Raw genomic sequence first — 23,461 nt, forward strand, 5'->3', positions numbered from 1 at the left:
ATCACATAACATTTAATATTGCGGTTTGAGGTCGAGTTACTTCATGTATTCGACAATTTGAAATTATAAGTAGCATACGAAATCTTGTCAACTTTTAAACTTATTAAGTTTAAAGTTATTAATTTAATTTAGTAAAATTTTGAAGAGCATAAATTAGAAAGCTCTTACGGACGTAAAAAGTTATTTTTTGAGAAGCCAGCTTTCCAAAGCTACCAACTTCGTTTGGATTTTGTTGATTCTATTCTACCACTAACGTGATGCCGGAATTGCATGGTGTCTGATATGGTGCAAGTAGGGAACGTTGCTTGGACCGAGTTAAAGTTGAAACTCGAAAGGGTGAAAAGGAAATGAAAAGGGTAGGAGTTATTGACTGAGTATGAGAAGAGATGGAGGAGAAGGGCACGTGTCAGACACGTGAGAGATGGGAAAGCAATGGGATTAATACATGTGACAATGTAAAATAACTTCATCAATTAAATATATATTTTCACCTTATTCCAAAAAAAATTATTTTTTGAAATTTTATTAGACATTTACAATCTACTTTTCAGACATACTCTTAATCACTTTTCTTCTTCAATTATTTTTAATTCAATTCTCAATGCTTTAAATCAAGTTATTTTAATGAGATTATGTCAATTTTTATATTATCTAATAATTTATTATACAAAACTTTAACCATAATAATATATTTTCTGTTACCTCTCCCCATCCACCACTACCTAGAGCAATGTTCAACTTTGACAAACATGTGAATATGTGATCACTGTAATTAGTTGCTTGGTCAGGGGAATGTGTTTACTATTTTACTTCACCAAACTCTCTTCATTTAGGACTCAAGTCTCCATCTTCTATCATGACAAAAGACATTTTACGCTTATTGTCTATTAGTCTATACTGGACTTAGTTTGATTCACGTTGTCTGTTCTTTGACTCTTGCCAGCAGAAAGCTGCGTTGGGATAGCCCAAACCCAACACAAAAGCCCGTTTCAATGAATATAGGCTGAACATTATTTTAATGACACAATCTAGTCACATGAAACTAACATGTGTCCTTTTTTATAGCCATGAAGATTTTAAATTAAATTTGTTATGATTCTAATCTAATTGAAAAATGCATATCTTAAGCTAGGTGATACTATATGCTCAAAATCAATAAGCTATTGGTGTAGTGATGTATTGGAACAGATTGCAACCGGTGAGTCTCCAACTATCAGGGAGTTCCATTTCACGGGTATGGGAAGAGTCACAAGTGAGACACAACGTCTTGAACCAAGGTCTTTCCTCCCGATTGATACCACTTGTTGGATCAGACTGCGACCGGGGAGCCTCCAACCACCAGGGAGTTCCATTGTTACATTGGTATGAGAAGAGTGAATAGTCACAAGTGAGACACCACGTCTTGAACCAAAACCTTAAGGCATTAGTTCAATGAGTTTTTCCTACTTATAGACTCTTTCACTCTTCCTTGCATATCCAATGTGAGACTTCACACTTGAATAAATCTAACAATCTCCCATCAAGTGTGAGTACCACACACTTTCCGGTCTGCTCCTCCTTAAGTCTACCATGTCCCAGCCGAACCATCAACTCAGATACCACTTGTTGGACCAGACTGCGACCGGAGAGCCTCTAACCACCAGGGAGTTCCATTGTTACATGGGTATGGGAAGAGTGAAAAGTTACAAGTGAGACACCATGCCTCGAACCAAAACCTTAAGTCATTAGTTCCATGGGCTTTTCCTTCTTATAAACTCTTTCACTCCTTCCTGCATATCCAATGTAGGACTTCACATCAAAAGGTCAAGAGCTCAATTTCTGGAAGCAACATTTGTTAGAATGAACAATCACACATCCCAAAAGATATTAATTCTTTATCCATAAGGTTAGGTTACAATTGATAGTATCAAAAATACTAAACACTTAAATATTATTGTTTCTTCCATCTCTATAAGTGGAAAAGACGAATCACAATAAATATTATTTATTTTATCTTGCCATTTTTTATAGTAAACATAAAATAATTAAATATGTAATCTTTGTAAATGAATCACATAATCACATTAAGGTAAGGGAAAAAGTAACAATAGGGAACATGTCTTTCTTTCCTAATTTGAGCTTAGGCATGATATCAATCATTAATATTATTTGTTCCATTTGTAGAGGTAGGGAGGACAGTCTACAATTAGTGATGATTCTTCTCTCCTAACCTTTATAATTAAAACAAATCAAATTCATCGAACTTTTTCTATAAAAGAATTATATAGTCTCATTTGACTTTAAGTTTCCGAAATCTATTTCATAGACCAATAGATTAAACAAGATGAGAGTTATTATGTTTTGTTCACAAAAATTTAGTTGCAACGTATTAAAATGTGGTAAGAGCCATGAAAAGAAAGCTTCTTGATGAATCAAGAAGTGTATAAAAGAAAGCTTAAAGAAGCTTAAAGAAAGAGGAATGAGAAACAAAGATTGATAATATTCTAATTGAATTGATTGAATTAGAAGTGAGCCAATATGACTTATTTATACAAGAGAAAAGAAAGCTTGTAAAGCAAGTAAGTAAGATAAACCTAATTTGCTAATTCCTAACTTTCTAACCAACTATCATCTTCCAAAATAACTTATCATATATCTTTAATATCCCCTCAAGCTGGTGAGTGAAATTTTTTACTCTCCAGCTTGGAATTGCTTTGAAGCTTGATTTGAAGTAATAACAACGCTTAACCACTAATGACAGAAGCTATATCATCAAACGCTTAACCATCCATAGCAGAAACTATATATTTGTTTAACTACTATGGACAGAAGCTACCCATCCAATGCTTAACCATCAATGATAGAAGTTATATTCGAGCTTAACCATCATGGACAGAAGCGAACCAACCATTGATGATGAAAGAGAGAGAACGGATCAGAATCTTTATCCTAATGAGATGCTTCTATGATGAATAAGAAATATGGGTAAATGATGAATAATAAGAAAAAGATTTAATCTTGTATATGATAAATTAATGATGAATGATGATAAATGTTGAATCTTGGAATGATGAAAGCATAAGCGGAAGCAATCAAATAATTATGCTCTGATACCATGTTAAAATGTGATAAGAGTCATGAAAAGAAAGTTTCTTGATGAATCAAGAAGTGTATAAAAGAAAGCTTAAAGAAGCCCCAAGAAAGAAGAAGGAGAAACAAATATTGATAATATTCTTATTGAATGAATTGAATTGATTGAATTAGAAGTGAGCCAATATGACTTACTTATACAAGAGAAAAGAAAGCTTATAAAACAAGTAACTAACATAGTTGCAACCATATTTCTTTTAGAAGATGACAGAAACGTCCATCTCCACTGACAAAATCATGCCAAGATCTCTAGTTTGAAAAACCTGTTATGGGGTCCAATAAAACGAAGCTCTCATGGGAGGAATGAAAATCATGTCTTTACTCATGTATCGTTCCAATTAAATTTTGAAACTTAATAAAAATTAATATATATGTTTCTCACACAGCAAATTTTATAGATATATGTCACAATCTAATTAAATAGAGACATGATTGAGACAAAATTGGAGACATAATATATGTATTCTCGTGTGAGGGTTGCATTGTTTTGGGTGAATTGTAAATAGTGACTATTTACCTACTCACAAGTAACTAACTTTTACTTGCAGTAAGTTAAAGCTCCATAATCGAATTAATTTAATAAAAATGTTGGTCATAACAACATCTTTTAAGAAATAGAAAAGATAATCTTTATCTTAAAAGTTGATATCATGAGAAGATATGTTTTCTTGTTTTAGTTTATGGATATCATGAGAAGATATGTTTTCCTGTTTTAATTCATTAATTATGATGTTGGCAAAGTTTGCTTACTTTCCAATATATAGCAGTGTCCTTTTAACCTTAAAGTTACATGCGTGGTAGTTGAGTTGATCAATTAACTGCAACTTGCACATGATTCAATTCAGTATTTTGTTTCACCTTTTTTCCATAGCGAAAATACTCCTGGGTCCCAAATTTGAGGTTAGTAACATCAGTTAAAGAAAAGGCAAACCATGCTGCATATTGCTAACTTCTTTTGGTTAGTGACTAATATCAAGTACTTCACATTTGTGGCTAAAAGTTATAGTACCAGGGATCCTATCAAGATATGTATCAAATGGCTTAAACTTAAGCCCACAATAGAAATATCAATTATAATATATGATGGGCTAGTTTTGGAGTTGTCTTTATGAAAGCACGTGGCTATAAGTGAAGTATTATAAAGACATAGAGGATCCTGAAGTATTTGAACTCCACACGACATATCTACTAATATGGTGACAATCTTCAGTTACTTTCAACCACAACTACTTACATAACAATCAATCAGATAATACTAGATTGTGTTTCCATCTTGTCGGTTAATGTTTGTGGTGAATGTTTAAATTTTATTTATATCTATGCTATACATAAAGCTAAAATATATTATAACTACTTATATGTCATAATTTCCATTTATCTATTTTATCCTTATAATTAATAATTATTACAATATTTTTCATACAATAAAAATATAAATGAAGGTTAGAGGAAGTTATATATACTAAATATATCAAACTACTAATGCATTTTTTTATAATATCACAATTCATTTTTAAACTTTTATCAAAAAATTATAGTATCATGTATGAAAAAAGTGATATAATTCTCTAAAATAAACTATATAAAAATAAATATTCAATACTTAAAAATAAAAATGTGGATCGACAAACACGGAGTTACACTAGTGTATATAAAGTATATTGTTAATCACAAGCCTTGTGTTATCATGGACCCTATCTGTTTTGTTGAATTGTGCTTTAAGTTTCTTGATTTATATTATAATCTTAGTAGAACTTTAAAACATAATATTCGACTACTATCACGGTTATTTTTCTCAAAAAAAAATCTTCTTTATTGGGTTTTTAGGTCAATACCCATATGGTTGAACTACTGGATAAATGACTCTGTCCTCCAACATTGTTAAAGAACTATATCATTTCAGAGCAGACGTACCCTTTTCCACATATTTTGTGCTCACTAATATATATTAACCTGTTTCTCACCCAGAAACAATCACCTCATTAAAACAATAATTTCTATTAAAAACAGGTTATCTGAAATTATAATGAGGCCATTATTTCTCATGTAATAAAGAAAATTATACAAAATAGTGAATATAGAAAATTTATATTTCACAATAAATATATATATGGTTCGTCGACATCATACCTACCAGATATGTGTTTTGTTTGAAATGTATAGTATATGACAAAATGATTTTCCTTATTATCAAAAATTGACACGCATATACTTCACAACTTATAAAGTAAACAAGAAAAAGCTGTATTAAATTTTCCTTTCACTATTTCCAGGTCCAATCCTATAGGTCTGTGGTAGCCTTAGGCCCAACATGAAAGGGGCAAAAATAATTTCATGCCTATATTTAATCCTACAAATTTGTTTCATGTTTAATTTCATTCCCATATTATAAGTGTTATATTTTAAAACTTCAATGTAAAAAAACCTATTTTATTAATATTTTTGCACTTAAAGTGTAAGAGTTTGTTATGTTACACATTCTTCACCATTCATATGTTAATCATCGTTGATTATTAAACAAAAGAAATACAATTTGATGAATGATATAATGACTATATTAATTTTTACATTAACATTACATGAATGTTAAACATTTTGAAAAATTAGGGGCATTTTTCAGCCTATCCATAGTACAACTATTTGTGAGTATTTTTTAGTCATGATTATTATAATAATTATATTAAGAGTTTTAAAGTTTTTATATCATCGACAATTCAACATATTATTTATGATTTATATGTATTATTTATATTTAAAAGTTAATAATAATTAAATATGGATAATAAATAATATAATATGAAACTTAAAATCTATTACAGCATTAATATATAAGTTATTATCTCTTACAATAATAAGGAAGTAATTATCATACAATTAAGCTCACAAAATTAGGGAAGTAATTACATATTGGAAAATGGGCATGTGCGTGCAAAATTTAAGCGGGCATGAGCATGTCTATATTGTCTATGCCCCATCTGTTTTAAAATGGGCTAACAAGTATCTGGGTGGTCCATTAACATTCTTAAAGAAATAAAAAATCCATACAATATAATAAAAAGAAATTAAATAAGGTAGTGAAAGAGATTTTTTTAAACTTCACTATTTTATATGAAATTTAATAAATTATATCACAGACATTAAATCACATCATATAACAATTTATTTTATTTTATTTTATTTTTTCTCTTATATCATGTCTGCATGTCATTTGCATTGCCCAATAGAAATGTCTATGGGCATAGTTGGTAAACGAGTAAAGCTAAATCGACAATTGACAAAATTTCTATGGTCTGCCCGTAAAGTTTTGTGGGCTATGCGGCCAGGTTCATCGCCTTAACCCGTTTTGTCATCTATAATAATAATTTTGATCAATATTGGTCGATCTTCTAACCGGTTCTATATGTACCTAAATATTTTAACATTCAATTTTCAAAACTCAATTCACTATACTAAAGTTATTGAGTAGCAAAGAAAAAATGTTATATTCTCTTGAGAAAGGAACCTAAAAATTCTCATATATTAGGAAAAAATTTAAACTAACTTATCTTTAGAATATATATTACCAACCAGCTTTACCTCATAAAGGCTATTAAGGCATATTCAAGTAGTCTAAATCAAGTTCATATGTTTTAGAAAGTGTTTGTAAGACAGTCTTATAAATTACATGTTTAGATATATTACGATTCAAAATAGTTTTAATGGAATGAGTATAGTTTTTTTTGAAAGGGAGGATGATAATTATTTGGATTTGAGTTATTCATTTCTATTGCATTCTAGACGTAGAGTTACAAGATAATGTTGTTAATAGCATATGTGGAATTGTAGAGCGTAATTTTTAATGTCATAATGTAATATTAAAAAACTCAAACAGAATCTAATCAAATCTAAAAGTAATATAATTTTCCGTAAATATTATTTGAAGCTAGACTGGCTTACACAAACACACCCTATAGATTAAATATATACATAACATAACATGCTAGAAAAATTCAGAAATGAATGGAAGGATCATCAAGCATATAGCATATTATTAGCATAAACAGAAACAAATTTGGCTCCCGCGCGCAGCCTTTCATGGCTCCCAATGGCCACTTTGTTTTTCGTCATTTCTTGCCGACCTTTGATGTTCAGAGTCAAATTCTTGCAAACCCAAAAAATTTTCCCCTTTCAAATTTTATTTCCAAATTCCATCCGAAACATTGGTTAATTCCTCTCCAATAAAGTATGATATAATGGTTTATTACACACTTGAAAAGCATTATACTAACATATATATAATATTCAAAAAATAATATCATATTAAAATCATTTATCCATATCAAATTACCATGAATGTATAGATTCTTAGATGACTAAAAGGCTCAGGACTGAATTCCTCGAAACAACATTGGTTGAAAGGGTCCGCCACAAACCAAAAAATGTTTAATTTCTTACTTAAAAGGATGATAGTACAATTTAAAATATAAATTTATTAAATAATTTAATACGAAAAGGTGGGAAAAACTAGGTTCTTTGTGACTCTGGTATCTTATTCAAGTATTACTCCTCCAATCCTTATTTATAAAGATTTAACATGTATATATTAACAATATAGTGTTTTTTATAGTGTTTTTTATAGTGTTAGTCAATCATCCATTATTTATATGTTAATTATTATTGATTGATAGTATAAAAACTTTGTACATAGTATGTAGATTTTAAACTCATTTATAAATATTATTTTTAGAAGTATTTGTAGGATTTCTTTAATCTTTAAGGGTAAGAGTACAAAAAAATGGCAAAAGGAGATGTTGGAAAATTCACTCCATCATAACTTATAATGTATTAAATATTTAGTTATTGGATGCATAAATATTTTTTAGCTTCTTATACTCAGGCCTAAGGGTTGGCATGAAGTAAATTTTTATCACCAAATATAAATGATTTTGTATTTGTAATATCTAGGCATCAATAAATAATGCATAGGAGTTAATTATAGAGTTATTTTATAATATTTAGATATAAGTCATATCCTTCAATAAATATCCAATTTCTCTATAATAATAAAAAAAAAGAGATAATTTATTCACATATTTTTATAAGTTTTGAGAGTCCTACTACTTTCTTAAACCACATTTATCTAATTATAAGCAAAAATGAATACATATTGAAACAAATATAAATAAATTTACTAAAATTTTACTTTCTTATATCACTTTTAATTGAAGCATTGTTTCATATACACCAAATATTGGATGCAAGTCGTAATAATTTGTATTTTTTATTAAATCAAAGTAACAAATTGTCTTTAACTAATTCTATTAAAATATGTAGAATTATTAAATTAATATAGAAAAAAAATGAAGTATAAATTAGATGAAAATATGTTAGGTGAGAGTAGAATATATAAAAAAGAAGAAAGACTTACAACGAAAGTGAGTGGAATTAATACCTCAAAAATCGGAAAATTTATGTGGGTAGTGTAGTTTGACTACACTATCCCACGTTTGGTATATGTTTTCAATTAATTACGGGAATGATGTAGTTTTTATGGATCTCATGGATAGGATCCACAATTTCACCAAAGTCGTGGACTTGAGCCACAACTTTCTTACACCGTGTCAGCCTTTCTATATGTCGTGCACTAGGGACATGACTTTCATGACAATGTTGTGGACCTGGTACACGAGTTTCATGCAATTCTCTCGGACCAAGGACACGAGGTCCAAGTCGTGTGTTGGATCCACGATATCCAAACAACATATATACATCCCCCACCCCGGCTCAAACCACATTGAAGGAAAAAACACATGAGAAAAATTTAGGGTAATCTGTAATTGAAGAAGTGTGATTATTCAAGGTAACTAAAAATTCTTTATATTTTTCAGTTCATTTACTTGTATTGATTTTATTTAATGTTACTGTATGTTTATATGTAGATGACAATTATTAGAGATATTATTAATAATTTTAGTGATGAAGAGGACATTGAACTATGTGTTGATGATGATGATGGTGATGTTCAAATTACCACTAGTGAACCAGTTAGTATAACATATGATACTCCTTCATCTTTTTTTGTTAGCATTGATTATCAGTCTGGACAAGATTTTCCATATAGAAGTACTCACATAAGTAATGATATGGATAATGATCTCTTTGTCTGTATGCAGTTTGAATATCAAAGGAAGTAACAATAAATGCTGTAAAATAATTTCATATTAGGAATTCTGTTGATTATCATGTGGATGAGTCTAGGCCAGATAGATATGTTACAAAATGTAAATATTATGGTGTTGGGTGTGAATGGAGAATTTCGGCATCAAAAAGTGTGAAGCGTGATATTTGGGAGATTAGAAAAATTAGTGGAAGACACACTTGTGTATCCACTAATATTTCTCAATATCACACGAAATTGAACTCATCTTTCATCGCAAATTGCATTCTTCAACTAGTATATGAAGATCTTGGTATACCAATTAAAGCATTAGTTAAAGAGGTAGTCACTCGTTTTGGTTATACGGTGACATAGAGGAAGGTTTGGAATGCTAAACAAATAGCAATGTCCCAAATTTACGGTGATTGAGAGAGATCGTACAAGGAGTTACCTTGTTAGTTGAATGTTGTCTAATATTATGCATCCGGTACAACTGTAAGATATTTAACATCTAACCATGAAGAACATAATACTTACATTCTTGATAGAGTATTTTGGGCTTTCAAGCCATGCATTGAAGGATTTGCTTTTTGAAAACCAATCCTTCAAGTGGATGACACATTTTTTACTGGAAAATATATTGTAACATTACTAATAGCTAGTTCACAAGATAGTAATAGACGTATATTTAGAGTAACATTTCCCATTGTGGAAGGAGAGACCAAAGAAGCATGAGAATGATTTTTCTATAATCTTCGGACATATGTTACCCCACAATCGAATATTTGTATAATATTAGATAGGGGTACAGGTTTGTTGGGTGCACTTCGTACTAAGCTGCCACAATGGTGTAATGCACAATCTGTATATTGCATCCGTCATATTGCTAGAAATTTCAACAAGGAGTTCCAAGATAATGATATGAAAGAAAAAGTCATTGAATGAGTATGTAATGAAATTTATGTCATTTATGTAAAATTCCTTGTTTATATGATTTATGTTAATATTAATAAACTTGTTGTAGGGTATGAATTGATGGGGCATCGATTCGAGCAAATGCTTGCTTTATTGCGTCAAAAGAATTCGAGGGCAGCAACTTGGTTAGATAAGATCCTAAAAGAAAAAATGGACGCAATCATATGATGATGAGAGACGGTACGATCATATGACGACGAACTTGGCAGAATGTGTTAATGTCGTTCTGAAAGGAGCAAGAATCTTGCCAATTACTACACTTGTTAGAGTAACATATCATAGACTGAACTCATGGTTTGTACACCATAGAAATGAAGCAACTAACATGATAAAGATAGTCATGTATATTGTGAAGAATTAACTAAGGTGATCAATGAAAATAACCGAAAAGCTACATGTCAAGTAGTATGAAGTTTTTCATGGGAATCAGGAGTCTCAGAGGTTAAAGTTGTTGGTACCGATAGGAGTCGATACTCAAGGGTATACATAGTGAGACTGATCGAAAATTGGTGTGATTGTGGGGAATTTCAATGACTTAGATTGCCATGCTTTCATGTTGTTGCTATATGTGCATCATTGAACTTAGATTATGTGCATTTTATCTCACCAATTTATCGGTAAGATAACTTGTAGAAGGTTAATGGACATGAGTTTCAACCCACTGGAAATGAAGAATATTGACCTCCTTATTTAGTCCAACCTTCATTCCTAATCCCCTTATGCATAGAAATCGTACCAGAAAACAAAAAACTACACGCATACACAATGAAATGGATGATTCTCAATCCCAACATACTAAAAAATATGGATGGTGTAGGAGTGTAGGAAACAATAAGAAGAAATGTCCATTTAGAAGTACCGAAGTCGGTCAAAGTTCAAGGCAAAACTAAGTTATGTAATGTTAGAATTTATATAATATCAACTTGTGTAATATATTGAAATTTATGTGATATAAATTTGTGTAATATATTGATCATGTAATTTCTATAATAATATTATTAATTTATTTATTATTATTTCTATTTTTTTTATTAATTTCTTACTAATTTTTATACAGTTTGTAGGATCCCATATAGGAATATGTGGGGCCCATACCTGATATAGCTAGAGCATGTGTACTCCTCATCTGTTTTGCACTTGTTGAGTGACATGTTGCTGATGAGGTTATGAGGCAGTTTGGTCTATAACAACTCATCCCAAAAGATCCAATTAATCTGGAAAATAACACAAGATAGATCTACGTGGAAAAAATGACTACAAGGGGCCACAAAAGCACGACCAGTGGATTCAAATTTTGAATAACCGAGAAAACTATGTGGTAAATGGTTTTCCCGATGACCACCATTTGTATCAGTGCTCACAATATATGCAGTGAAACTTACAAAGGACAAGGAAATACATCTCTCTAGACAGAGCATATTCGGTTGGATTAGTAAGAATTACAAAATTTCCATTTCTAATTTATTTTAAATTGTATTAACATATTCTAACATTCTAATTTTTTCACTTTTCTCAGTACAATTTTATTAAAATGATTCAGGATCAGTGTGCTCCAACAAATGTGTTTTCCAAATCCATTACAGTCACTCAATGACGTCTACCAAAACTACAATGATATGATGTAAGTGTTTGTTCAACTACTTCCAACCGCATTCTCCTCAAGTACTTCTCAAGCTCATAATACACAATAGTTTCAAATGTCTGTTTCAACAACATTATGAGAGTCAAACTCAGACGAATACTTATCTGCAGACATACATTCAAACTTCTGCTCCTCAACAACAACAACCCTTTGAGTTTGAAGGTTTTAGAACAATGGGTGACTACTCCTTCTCTCACTTAGCATCTTTTTCGCAATTTCAAGGAATGTCATCAATGTTTGACACTACTTCAAATACTTCATTGTCGACATTCAACTCTCAACAATATTATCAACCGACAATATCTTCACAACCTGATGAAGACGATGAAGATGATGACGATGATAACAAAGAAGATGAGGAACATCCACAACTAGTTAGAGGTGGAAGACAACATCAATCATAACAACAACAACAACTAAGAGTTCAACCACCTCAAAGGAGGAAGACACCTAGATGTGGAATATCATCTCATAGACGTCATTATGAATTTCTATTCTCGTTCTGTTTTTTTAATGTAATCATTTTCGAATTCATAATACAGTTATCAATGTCATTTCTATGAAATTGTCTTATTATTTTAATTTATGCATTTTATTTTTAAATAACTACTACAATAAATGTTAAAAAATATCAAAAACTTTAACTAAATTCCATGAAATTAACACTTTAGTAAAATTATCATATTCAATATAATTTTACAATTTTAATTTAAACATATTATTTTTATACACTAAAAATCATAATTCTTAATTTTTTTTTAAAAACTCGCAATATAATCAATACAACTAACCCCTAAAACAATAAATAAACCTACCATATACGTGTAAAAGGGAAATTCAAAACTCACCATATCCAATCAAATCTCGTGCATAGAGTACATGACTTATGGAAGTCGTGCATGTTATCAACGACTATGCTTGAGGAGAGAGAATGTGTAAGAAAATCGTGGCTCTGGTCCACGACATTCATTGAGAATCGCATTTTTCATTCACGACTTTGGTGAAATCGTGGACCATATCCACGAGATGCATACAAACTACACCATTCTCGTAATTAATTGAAAACCGATACCTAACATGGGATAATGTAGTCATACTACACTACATACATAAATTTTCCTCAAAAATCAAGATGACTAGGAGGAAAGGGGACAAATTTATCTTCTTCAAAAGTATATCCAAATAATATTTGAAAATGAAGTAAAAATAAAAAAAAAATAAAAAATATATATATATATATATATGTTTTTTAATTTATATTATATGTTTTGATTTGTTTGAGATAATAGATGTTATTCCGAATACCCTACTAGTGGCACTAATTCCGTACGATTGGCATTATAAAAGGACAGAAGCGTCAGAATGGTACCTACACAAGTTGCCAGCTAAGCCTACCTCATAGTCACCGCTCCCCGTTTTTTCTCTATATATCTCACCTTTTCTTCAAACACCAACACACTCATCCATTCATACCCTTTCTACTTTCTACTCCACTTTCTTTCTCTCTTTCTTCATATGTACGCCTACTACTATTACTGCCATAAGAATGAGAATCATAAGAGATGTTTCAGTAGTGTGGATGTTGGAAAGGCACCAAGATCTTTCACCATCGACCAGCAACGTGGACACATCTCGACCCTCCATTGGGTTCCCTTTGGGCACTGCACTTCTCTTAATCACCATCTTCACCTTGAGTGGCATTTTCTCTTGTTGCTACCATTGGGACAAATTCCGCTCTCTCCAAAGAACTCTCTCCGACCCTCACATCCAAACTCATCAATCCTCATCTCCCAAGTCCAAGCTCAATTCCACGGTATATATATTACATATTTAAAATCTATATGTTATATTACATACATTAACTAAATCTAACATGTCGGTCTCATTCTTAAGCATGATTTAAATTTTTTTACCCATTTTTCTCGTCTACTTGATTTTGAGATGGAACTTAAAAAACGTAAATGTTTACCATTGGATAATTTTGGTATAATACGAGGTCTGAATCGTGTATATAAAAATAAAAAGAACTAGCTTGAACTAGAACTAAAACAAAAACAGGAACTAATAAGTACATATGTTGTTGATGATGAACAGGAGTGGAAGCAAAGCATGACAGTATTGATGCCAGGGGATGAGGTGCCCAGGTTCATAGCGATGCCGTGCCCGTGTCAACCATCGCGGCCGGAGCAGATAATTGTCACCTTGGAGAAGCTAACGGCACCGTCCAAACCACCGCAAATGCCGGTTCCTTTGTATTAGGCTATTAGCCCCCAAATTAAAATTACCTATTGATTATTCAATTTGCTGTATATACATATGTTCCTGTTTATATCTTAGTCTCATCATTATAAGACACCTCTTTAATTAAAATTTAATTTTCGCTGTTCATGTTTAGGTTTCGTTAGCGCATAAAATTAAGTTTTAATTTTCGTTGTGGTGGATTATATATAATCTAACTCATCCCATACTTATCTATTTATTCATTTCGAAGTAGTTTATTTTCATTTAAATATATTCATTTTAGAGTTTTCTTTTGGAAAGAAAAAAAAAATGGAAGACTTCGTAACTTTAAAATACATTTGTGAGATAATTTTGAAGTTTTCTCTTTCCATTTTTCCTCTCTAAAATCAAACTTACACATGAACTCTTATACAAATATTAGTATACAATAAATCAACTATTATATGGTGGATAAGCTTAATCTAGATATGAAATTAGAGATTATGAAAATACAAATACATCGAATAGTTGATGAGATAAAAATTATATTCTCTATAATTATTATCCGTAGCTCCAACAACATCGTTTCTATAAAAATTACTTATTTTCGTACCAAAAGAAATTAGGTACAAGCACTTTGGTCAGATTGATATTCTCTCACGTAACACGGATTTTTAAGAAAATTAAGTATGTACTTAAATATATAATCTCAATCATATTATATGATGATATTGAATCCAATTGGCTATTGTACCATTTTTCTTTTATGTTTCTGAGACTTGTTAGCTTACTTAACTTTATAAGTTTACATCATACTTAGTAGTTACTATGTTTGTTTATTTTATTTTAAGACTTAATATATTATGCAAGATTGATTGTATTACATTTAAAATTATTTTTACTATTTAAAAAATAAATTCAGAAATTTCACCTAACTCAACCTACAAATAAAACGAAGCAATGAAATTTGGAATTACTGCAAAGTAGATTCAACTTAGCCACGGGCACCCCGCTAACAATAAGTATAATTAAAATCTTGAGGATAGGTCAATGATCCCATCAACCACGCCAATAGAACCAAAAGTCACTTGCGCAAAACATGTATATTAATAGAGCACTTATGTCACTTCATTAGTAAACTTATATGAAAGTAAATTCATATCATAATTTTAATGTTTGAGATTATGGCCATAATTTAAAAAAACTATTAAACGACAGAATATTTTAATATAATTTAACTAACATATTGATATATATTAAAAATTAAATTAAGAAGAGATAATGATGAAAAAGAAGCATAATAGATAATGATGAAAAAGAAACATAATGATGTAGTTGAGAAATAAAATATAAATATCTATGGAGTTAATAAAACATAAAAAAATGATTTAATATTCATACATTGACAGTATAAATATTTTTATATTATTAGTAAATCATTTATCATTGATTTATTAACCATCATATGGTGTAAAAGAATTACGCTATTGGTAATTTTAAACTCATAAAAAATTGTAATAGTTTCAATGGAAAATGAGATAAGAACAAGTGGGGAATTCATTTGCTTATAAACTTTCAGGATAGGAAAGCAAGGGGTTGTTGGAGAACATGATAACCCACATATAATTATTTTGCACTAAGACCCAAAATCAAAAATGGCTTCTCATGACCTAATTTCACTGTTGTTTCACATGAATCTTCAACATTCTTTACAAATTAGTAAAATCAAAATATAATTTTTTTATTATAGTTTTTATATGAAATCAAAGATTTAATGATAAAATAATAGAGACATTCACGTTATTCTTTTTTGACCTTTTTCTTCATAAAAATAAATATAGAAAAGTACACAAGTTAACTAAGCATAAAAATAAAATAAAAATTATAGTAGTCCAGGGATCCCTTTGATAGACGAAATGATAAATCTTCTCTTAATTGATAATTTATCACGTCAATAGATCTTTCCAACCTTAAGCTTTTTTTTAATAAAAAACAGAGAGCCATAGATTTTGTTAGGCATGGTACCCAAATAAGATAAATATATGCTGTTCTCAAGTATGTCTCTAGAGTCTGTTCCAAATAAATTATAATATGAAATATCAGTTACAAAATTTAAATATTTATGATTTTGTCTACTTTTGTTTTACTATAATTGATTTGGAACAGACTTTAAAATATGTTTTGAGACGGTAGATCTTCATCTGTGTACCCTTCCGTGTTTATTGCCAGCGCATTATCACTTTTTCTATTTTTCCATCATCTCAGCAGTAAATGAATTTGACCATGAGAGCCACTGCGGGTCTCCAGATTCTGGCTAAGCCACACAATGTATCCATCTTCCACACCCTTCCTAATAAAAATAACATTAAATATGGCTTTGGTTCCTAGCATATTTTAATTTTAGTTCTTCTTTCTTAAGATTTTAGTTTATATGCTTTTAATCAGTTTTGATGTTAGTCCTCAACATTACGAGGACGAAAATGCTATTATGGAATGTTCTAAATCATTAAAAAGAACATAGGACTAAAAGCAGTGCGAACCAGAAAGACATAAAACGTGTTGATTTAAGCTCTCTTTTTAAAGTAATAGTCTCTTCGTATTAGCATATAATGTTCAAGTTAACAATGATGACTAAACTTTAAATCAACAAAAAATACTTGGACTGAAATTAAAATGAACTATAAATATAAATACAAAAGATCTAATAACATATCTAATGGTAACCTCTAGGATTTCAGGATTCAATCCATGAAGAAATCTAGTCATTGTTACTTCAGAGTCCTTATTGAGGTTGGACCTAAGCAAGGCTAATTCTATGACTTTGAAATACTCATCAACTATTTGGGACCCTTGAGTGAGTCTCTATAGCTTGTTATGAACATCCATATGATAAGAACGAGGCACAAACCTACTTCGCATTGCTCTCTTCATCTCAACCCATGTGTCAGTTGCTACATTTCCACATCTCACTCTATCCTTGGGGCTGATCCCACCAAACCATAACATACTCTTGAAACTCAAGGGCTGCCACCTTGACTTTCTTTGCCTCTGAATAGTCATGACAATTAAAGGCTTGTTCCATCTTTAATTCCCATGCCAAGTAGGCCTCTGGATCACTCATCCCCAAAAAACTAGGGACTTTAACTTTCACACCATCCAGGTCTCCTCCAGGCTCATGGTTTGGACTACCACTTGCACCATCTCTATGTCTCCTTTCCCCACGGGTTTGGCTAACATGACCACGACCAGGGTTGCCATGATCTCTATGTCTCCTTCTATGGCCACAATTTGGTTCATCATGGCACGACTGTCATGTCTCCTTTCATTATCATAGGCACTTGAGGAATGATGCATATCCTCCTCATGCCTATCATGCCTCGACCTCTCCTCTTTTTTAGGCCTCATTCTTCTTCTTTCATGGCCATTTGGATTGCCATGTCTCTCATCCATCCTCCTATCATATTGGATCCTCAACTCCTCCAATTGTTGTTGAAGAGTTTGGAATTTGGCATCCATCATGTTTTGAAGCCTCACAATCATAGAGTTGACCTTGGTGAAATTCTAGGAGTCCTTTATGGACTTGACATCCTTCAAGCTAAATGTAGCTATGATGACCACTTGATGGCAACCTCTAGGGGATGCCTTTGATTGTAGGATCGTTTTAGCTTGAAGTCTTGACCTTTTAAGTTGTAATTCGTTTTTGGTGAATTCTGGTAATTTGTGGTTGTTTTGGTGAGAGAAATGGAAAAGATTAGAAGGAGGAAGCGCCACAAGAAAGAATGTTTGATAAGCTAGTGTTATTCGTTACAAGCTAGGAAGCTTGATAAGAATTCATCAATGGTGGTCACAACCAACAATGGAGGTTTTTAGGAGAATTCTCTCAACTAAAATAAGCACATTGTCATCTCAAAATTAAACTTGTTTTATTAATGAATAAGCCAAAGTTATAAATAGGCAATGTGTCTTGGCTAAAATAAACTAAAGGTAAGTCTAAAAATAAAATCATAATTATCTTTGAATACTAAAAGATAATATCTTATTTAATCAAATCTGAAATGCAAACTAAAATTCTAACTAATCCTAACATAATGTGAAGAGAATGAAATTTAAAATTATAATTATCAAATAGATAAGATCTAATCAAATCTGGTTGGTTTGTTGAAAAGATAATATTTGGCTAAGTTGTTAGTCAAAACAAATCTATCTTTACTTGAATCCTTGATTTATTTCTAAGTCTACATGAGAATGAATTCTCATTTATTCATAACAATAAAAATAACTTAAGTTTAAAATAGATCCTAAGGATATAAATGTCCTTCCTTCATGTAATCTCCAGGGTCAATTGAGACTTTTGTGACCTTCAAGGTTACTAATTTGGCTTTGACCCTAATCATAAAACCTTCATGACTTCTCTTGCCCTTTGAATCAAAGGTTGCCCTATGAGAATTTACATAAATATCATCCCAATCATGAAAAGATTACGATCATGTGAATTTGATTGAGTTATTATTTTAGCATCATAAGAGAAGTTTGGCAAAAACATTTTAACATAAACTTTTAAAAATTGACTTCTATTTTATATGAATATAGGATATAGACATAGTAGATTTTTCTTCTCCTTTTATAATTTTCTCTCTTACTATAGTGCCACTATTTTGGCTCCTACCACTATAATCATTGCCATAATCAACTGATCATTATCAATGTGGCGTTCATTTAGTGGCATAAAGACCCGTTAGATTCGTAAAATCACTAAAAAATCAATTGTTCAATTCTTGTGAACGACATTCATTGTGGGAGACAATTAGAAAGAATAACTTTAGCAATACCAAAAAAATATCTCATCACTATTGTTACTTTTGTCTGGTTCGCCATCATTGTTTATCACTTTCACTTTCAGCACTTTGAGATCCCCTTTACCATAATTATCATTATCACAACTATCATCACAATTACTATCAAATAACTATTAGCTTAAAAAACATGTTTTATATTGTTTGGTACATAAAAAACAAGCTATTAACAACTTTCACTTTAACTTTTGTAGCTTTTATTTATATTTATTTTAAGCAAAAAAATAAAATAAAATACTCATTGTCCAGAAATTCTAAACAGAGTTTTTGAAAACCAAGCTATTTTAATTTGTAAACATAAAATAAGTTTTCTCAAATAACATTATATTATTTTAAACAAAGTTATAAGTGGCTAGGATTAAGAACGTACGGATGATGAACCTTCAGGGCCCGTTTTGGTTCACGACGCCCCAAATAAAGCACATGGGAACGTTGCGTTTCTTCAACATTTGTTAGTGCGTTCTCAGTGCTCTTCGTAACATTCTGGGGTAACGACTTCACAGCTTAATTGGTGCTAAGTCTATTGTTTTATTAATATTATAATAAATACGTCCATTTTTTTGGTCTTATCTTGCAGCAACCTTAATGATGCTACAGTGTTGTCAACTTATTAAACAAACTTGTTTGACGCTCGTTCATTTCTATAATGGACAATGTTGAAACACTAGCTGAAAATCTTTCGTGATCTTTTTGCAAGTAGTGATAGATTAACGTCCAAAAATTCATAATTAGTTACTAGAGTATTATATCAGTACTTATATAGACTAATAAAAATGATATTATCATACAGAATTGATATAATTCATTTATCTTATAGAAATGTAAATTATTGGATTTAATTATCATGCACAGGTTTTAGTGTTCATTTTTCTCACTATTAACCAACCATGTATTGTAATATCTTAACAAATAATAAAATTTTATACTTTCTGTTTCTTTATAAAAGTCCTCCAGTTTTTACATAAATCAATGAAATCATTACATTTTTTGATAAATAATTTTTCTTCTATCATATTCTTCTCACTTCGTTTCTCCATTTTAGATAACTATTATTTTCTCTCTCCGCAATCAACATGCGCCTTCAGCTCTCTAGAATATATATATATATAGAGCACATACCCATCTCTATCCCCTAAGTATATATATTACTTAACCTTAGGAAGTTAAAAAAATTATTCACCTTCAAATTAATGTAGGAAAAAATAAAATTATTCGCATGGCACGTGCTATCCTTTTCTTGTAGTGGTATAGGTACGTATAAGCCTATAGATAGATTAAAATAGAGTTGTTTGACAAATTACATTTGTTTATTTTTAAAAATATTTTTATAGAAAATAATGAAACATGACACATGTCATGATTTGCGGGAGGAGATAACTTATCTCCTTATACTAGAAAATATTACATTCCCATATTCGTAACAGAATAATGTATTTCCTCATATCAGGAGATAATTTATCTCCTCTAGCCAGTAAAAATCGACATGTGTGCTATTTTTTATTTTTAAAAATATTTTTATAGAAAATGATGAAACATGACAAATGTCATGATTTCACTGACATAAGGAGATACTTCATTCCCTATTCGTAAAATGACTAACAAGAAACAAATATTATCACATTAATAATCATTTATTAGCTAATCAATTAAATAATCATTTACTAGGGAAAATTATGTGTTGAATTGTTATTATTTGAAAAAAGGTAACACCAGAAGAAGAATTACGTGCTTGTATTGGACCAAATCAACCCAAATAAATATGACTAGGGATTATGCATCCGAATTTGGGATGCGTCCATTAACAGTTAAAGGGTATAACTTAGACATGATTTATTGAAATGTCTAATCGTATTTAAGGAAGTCCCTTATAAAAGGTATAAATTCTTCTCACTTCTGGTTCATAAAATATCTCTATAATCACTAAGCTAAGCTACCATCTACTAGATAAATTACAAGGTTTTCATTCCCAACACATTATATACCTATTGCCAATGGAGTTGTTAGGTTGATTGTGGAGTAAATATGAGAGATCATTAATTCGTTTAGGATTAATACATTATTCCTGATTATAACCATTAATAATCTGATATATGATAAAACGTAGTTAAAAAAATAAAAATCAAAGAATGGTTTTTTGTTGTGTATCGTATTTGTTATTGGTTGAGACCATGAGCAATGATATAATGATGTTGACCTACCAACTAATAATTTATCATTAAATATACTTATTTTAAGGAGGAAAAATATATAAATATTTACTGTATATCAGTTTTATACATTATCATTTTATTATTTATTTTTATTTTTAATTATCATTAACTCTTTAAAAAATAATACAAATTAATGGTGAATAATATACTGTCTATGTCCAAATGAAATAATTCAAAAAGTTACATACGTAGTTGAACCCGAGCGTTTCATTTAGCCTTATCATGGAGAGGACATGATATAATTTTATAATAATATAGTCTTTTAGGGACTCATGATGGAGTGGATATGCAAAGTTCAAGCACAAAATCTATCGTGTTTTTGTCACTACTGATCTTCGAAGGAAGAGATAAGAGTACTTATTATATGTTGGAAAATCCTTGCAAAAAGTTAGGTACAAATCATACTCTCTCTCCTATATTAATATATGTGATGTTTTTCATTATGCTTTCCTAGCTACCGCGCAATCCCACGGCTATTTATCCCATTTCATTATTTTGTTTCTATTTTTTAATGCACAGGTGATGTTATAACAGTTAATATGGGCTGAGACTGATTTTGGGTCGTCTTGAGAAAATATCTAAAGAATGACTCTACCACTTTAGTTTATATTTATGAATGAAGATTACTTATCACCAATAGTGTCTCATTCTCTGTTTCAAGTCAATCACATGTTAACACGTGAATAAAATAATTTTTTTAAAATTATAAAATAATAAAATGAAGTATTCTGATGAGCTTAAGACATGAAGTGAGATATTGTTAAGACAAATGATCTCTCTCCTATATTTATATGATATGAGCAAGACTGAGCAAAAGAGATAATAAAGAGATCAATGATTCTATCTTTTTATAAAAGAGATATTAAAGACATCAATGATCCTCTCTTTTTATAATTTTTCAGGTGAGCTTACTTTCTCTCGAAGGAGAGTATTGTCATTATAGTCATGTGGAATAAGTTGATCAGCATACTCTTACGAATGAGTTAGGATCATTTTTATTAATAAATAGACAGTTGTTACAAATATAAAAGGAAAATGTATTTTTCAGTGACATATCTATCTTAACGGTTCAAATAAAATTACATTTTTTGTCACTAAAAATAAAGGAAAAAACATACACTCTCCAGTAATGAAGAGGTCCTTATTCCTTAGGATTATGCCACTAGATGTCTTCCCTCCTAATTTATCTTATGACCGGATCCTAGATGTGGGAAGGGTTGATTAGAATCTTTGGATTTTATGACTCTAAGTCCTGTTTTATAGACCATTAACCTGTTAGGCGAATCTTATCCCGTCCAACATGTTTTGGACTAGGAAAACAGTGTCCACATTACATGGCAATTTCCTTTCTCCCTTTCTATCATTATTATCAACTACTTCTCTTCTACGAAACAAGAAAGAGAAAAACTAAACACTACGAATACTCAACCACGATCATTGGATCATAAAAACTAATTGAATGCTGGAAAGCAGATATGCTTAAGAAAAGAAGCAAGTAGATACGTTTAAGAAAAGTGATGACTAGTTCTTACTGGTTAGTACTTTAATTGGTACTTACTCCGTCTCTATTAATCATTAAAAAGAAGTTGGATGGGTTTAATAGAAAATAAAAAAGGAGGAATCAAATGAACAGAATAAGGTTATTATATGATGAGTGCAAACGCATATTATATCAGCCAATTTGCACGAATGAAACTCTTACTAGCTAGTTATCACAGTTTACATACATGGAATTCTCCCATATCCTGAAAAGATATTTAACTAATTTCTAAAATTCATACCGTTTTAACTTATTTTTAACATGTAGTGTACGGCGCAGACATTTAGATACGGAATGCCATAAGTAATCTTCTTATTTTCAACCATTTAACAACAAGTGAGCATTGTAAAAAGTAAATAAATGATGATATCCATTTAATGATAAAAGATAAGTTGTACGTGAAAAATAAAAAAATGTGCTTAATTTACTGAGAAATTTGAACAATTATAAAATAAATTGTGAGATTTATTTAATGAAAAAAATGTGTTGTATTACTGAGGATATTCTTATATATGGTATTAACAATCGAAAGAGGGTCAAAAGAAAAATTATCTATTTGATGTGGCTTTTTTCCCAATATTTTTTATTTTTAACCCTTAACCAATATTCTTAGGTTAAAATATCATGTTGATAATAAAAAATAATTAATAATTGTTTTTAAGTAATTTTTATTCATAGTTATTTTCCTCACTACTATTTCACTACTATTTTTTCTTCAGTGCCAGTTTTTTTATCTTCATCGGGAGAATTTTGACT

The 23,461-nt window shown here is 30.4% G+C and overlaps 1 protein-coding gene across 1 annotated transcript; it reads left to right on the top strand.

Annotated features, from left to right (window-relative positions):
* Nucleotides 13,294-14,270, top strand: LOC109350803 (uncharacterized protein At5g65660-like). The gene is made up of 2 exons (XM_019592108.1): nt 13,294-13,695; nt 13,977-14,270. The coding sequence occupies exons 1-2, from the start codon at nt 13,429-13,431 to the stop codon at nt 14,139-14,141; spliced, it is 432 nt and encodes a 143-aa protein (XP_019447653.1). The 5' UTR covers nt 13,294-13,428; the 3' UTR covers nt 14,142-14,270.

Source organism: Lupinus angustifolius, chromosome LG06 (assembly GCF_001865875.1).
Source record: "Lupinus angustifolius cultivar Tanjil chromosome LG06, LupAngTanjil_v1.0, whole genome shotgun sequence".
NCBI classification, from domain to species: Eukaryota; Viridiplantae; Streptophyta; class Magnoliopsida; order Fabales; family Fabaceae; genus Lupinus; species Lupinus angustifolius.

Coding starts and splice junctions, on each gene's coding strand:
- LOC109350803 (XM_019592108.1), top strand. CDS start 13,429: ATGAGAATCATAAGAGATGTTTCAGTAGTGTGGATGTTGGAAAGGCAC. Junction 13,696..13,976: donor AGTCCAAGCTCAATTCCACG/GTATATATATTA, acceptor GATGATGAACAG/GAGTGGAAGCAAAGCATGAC.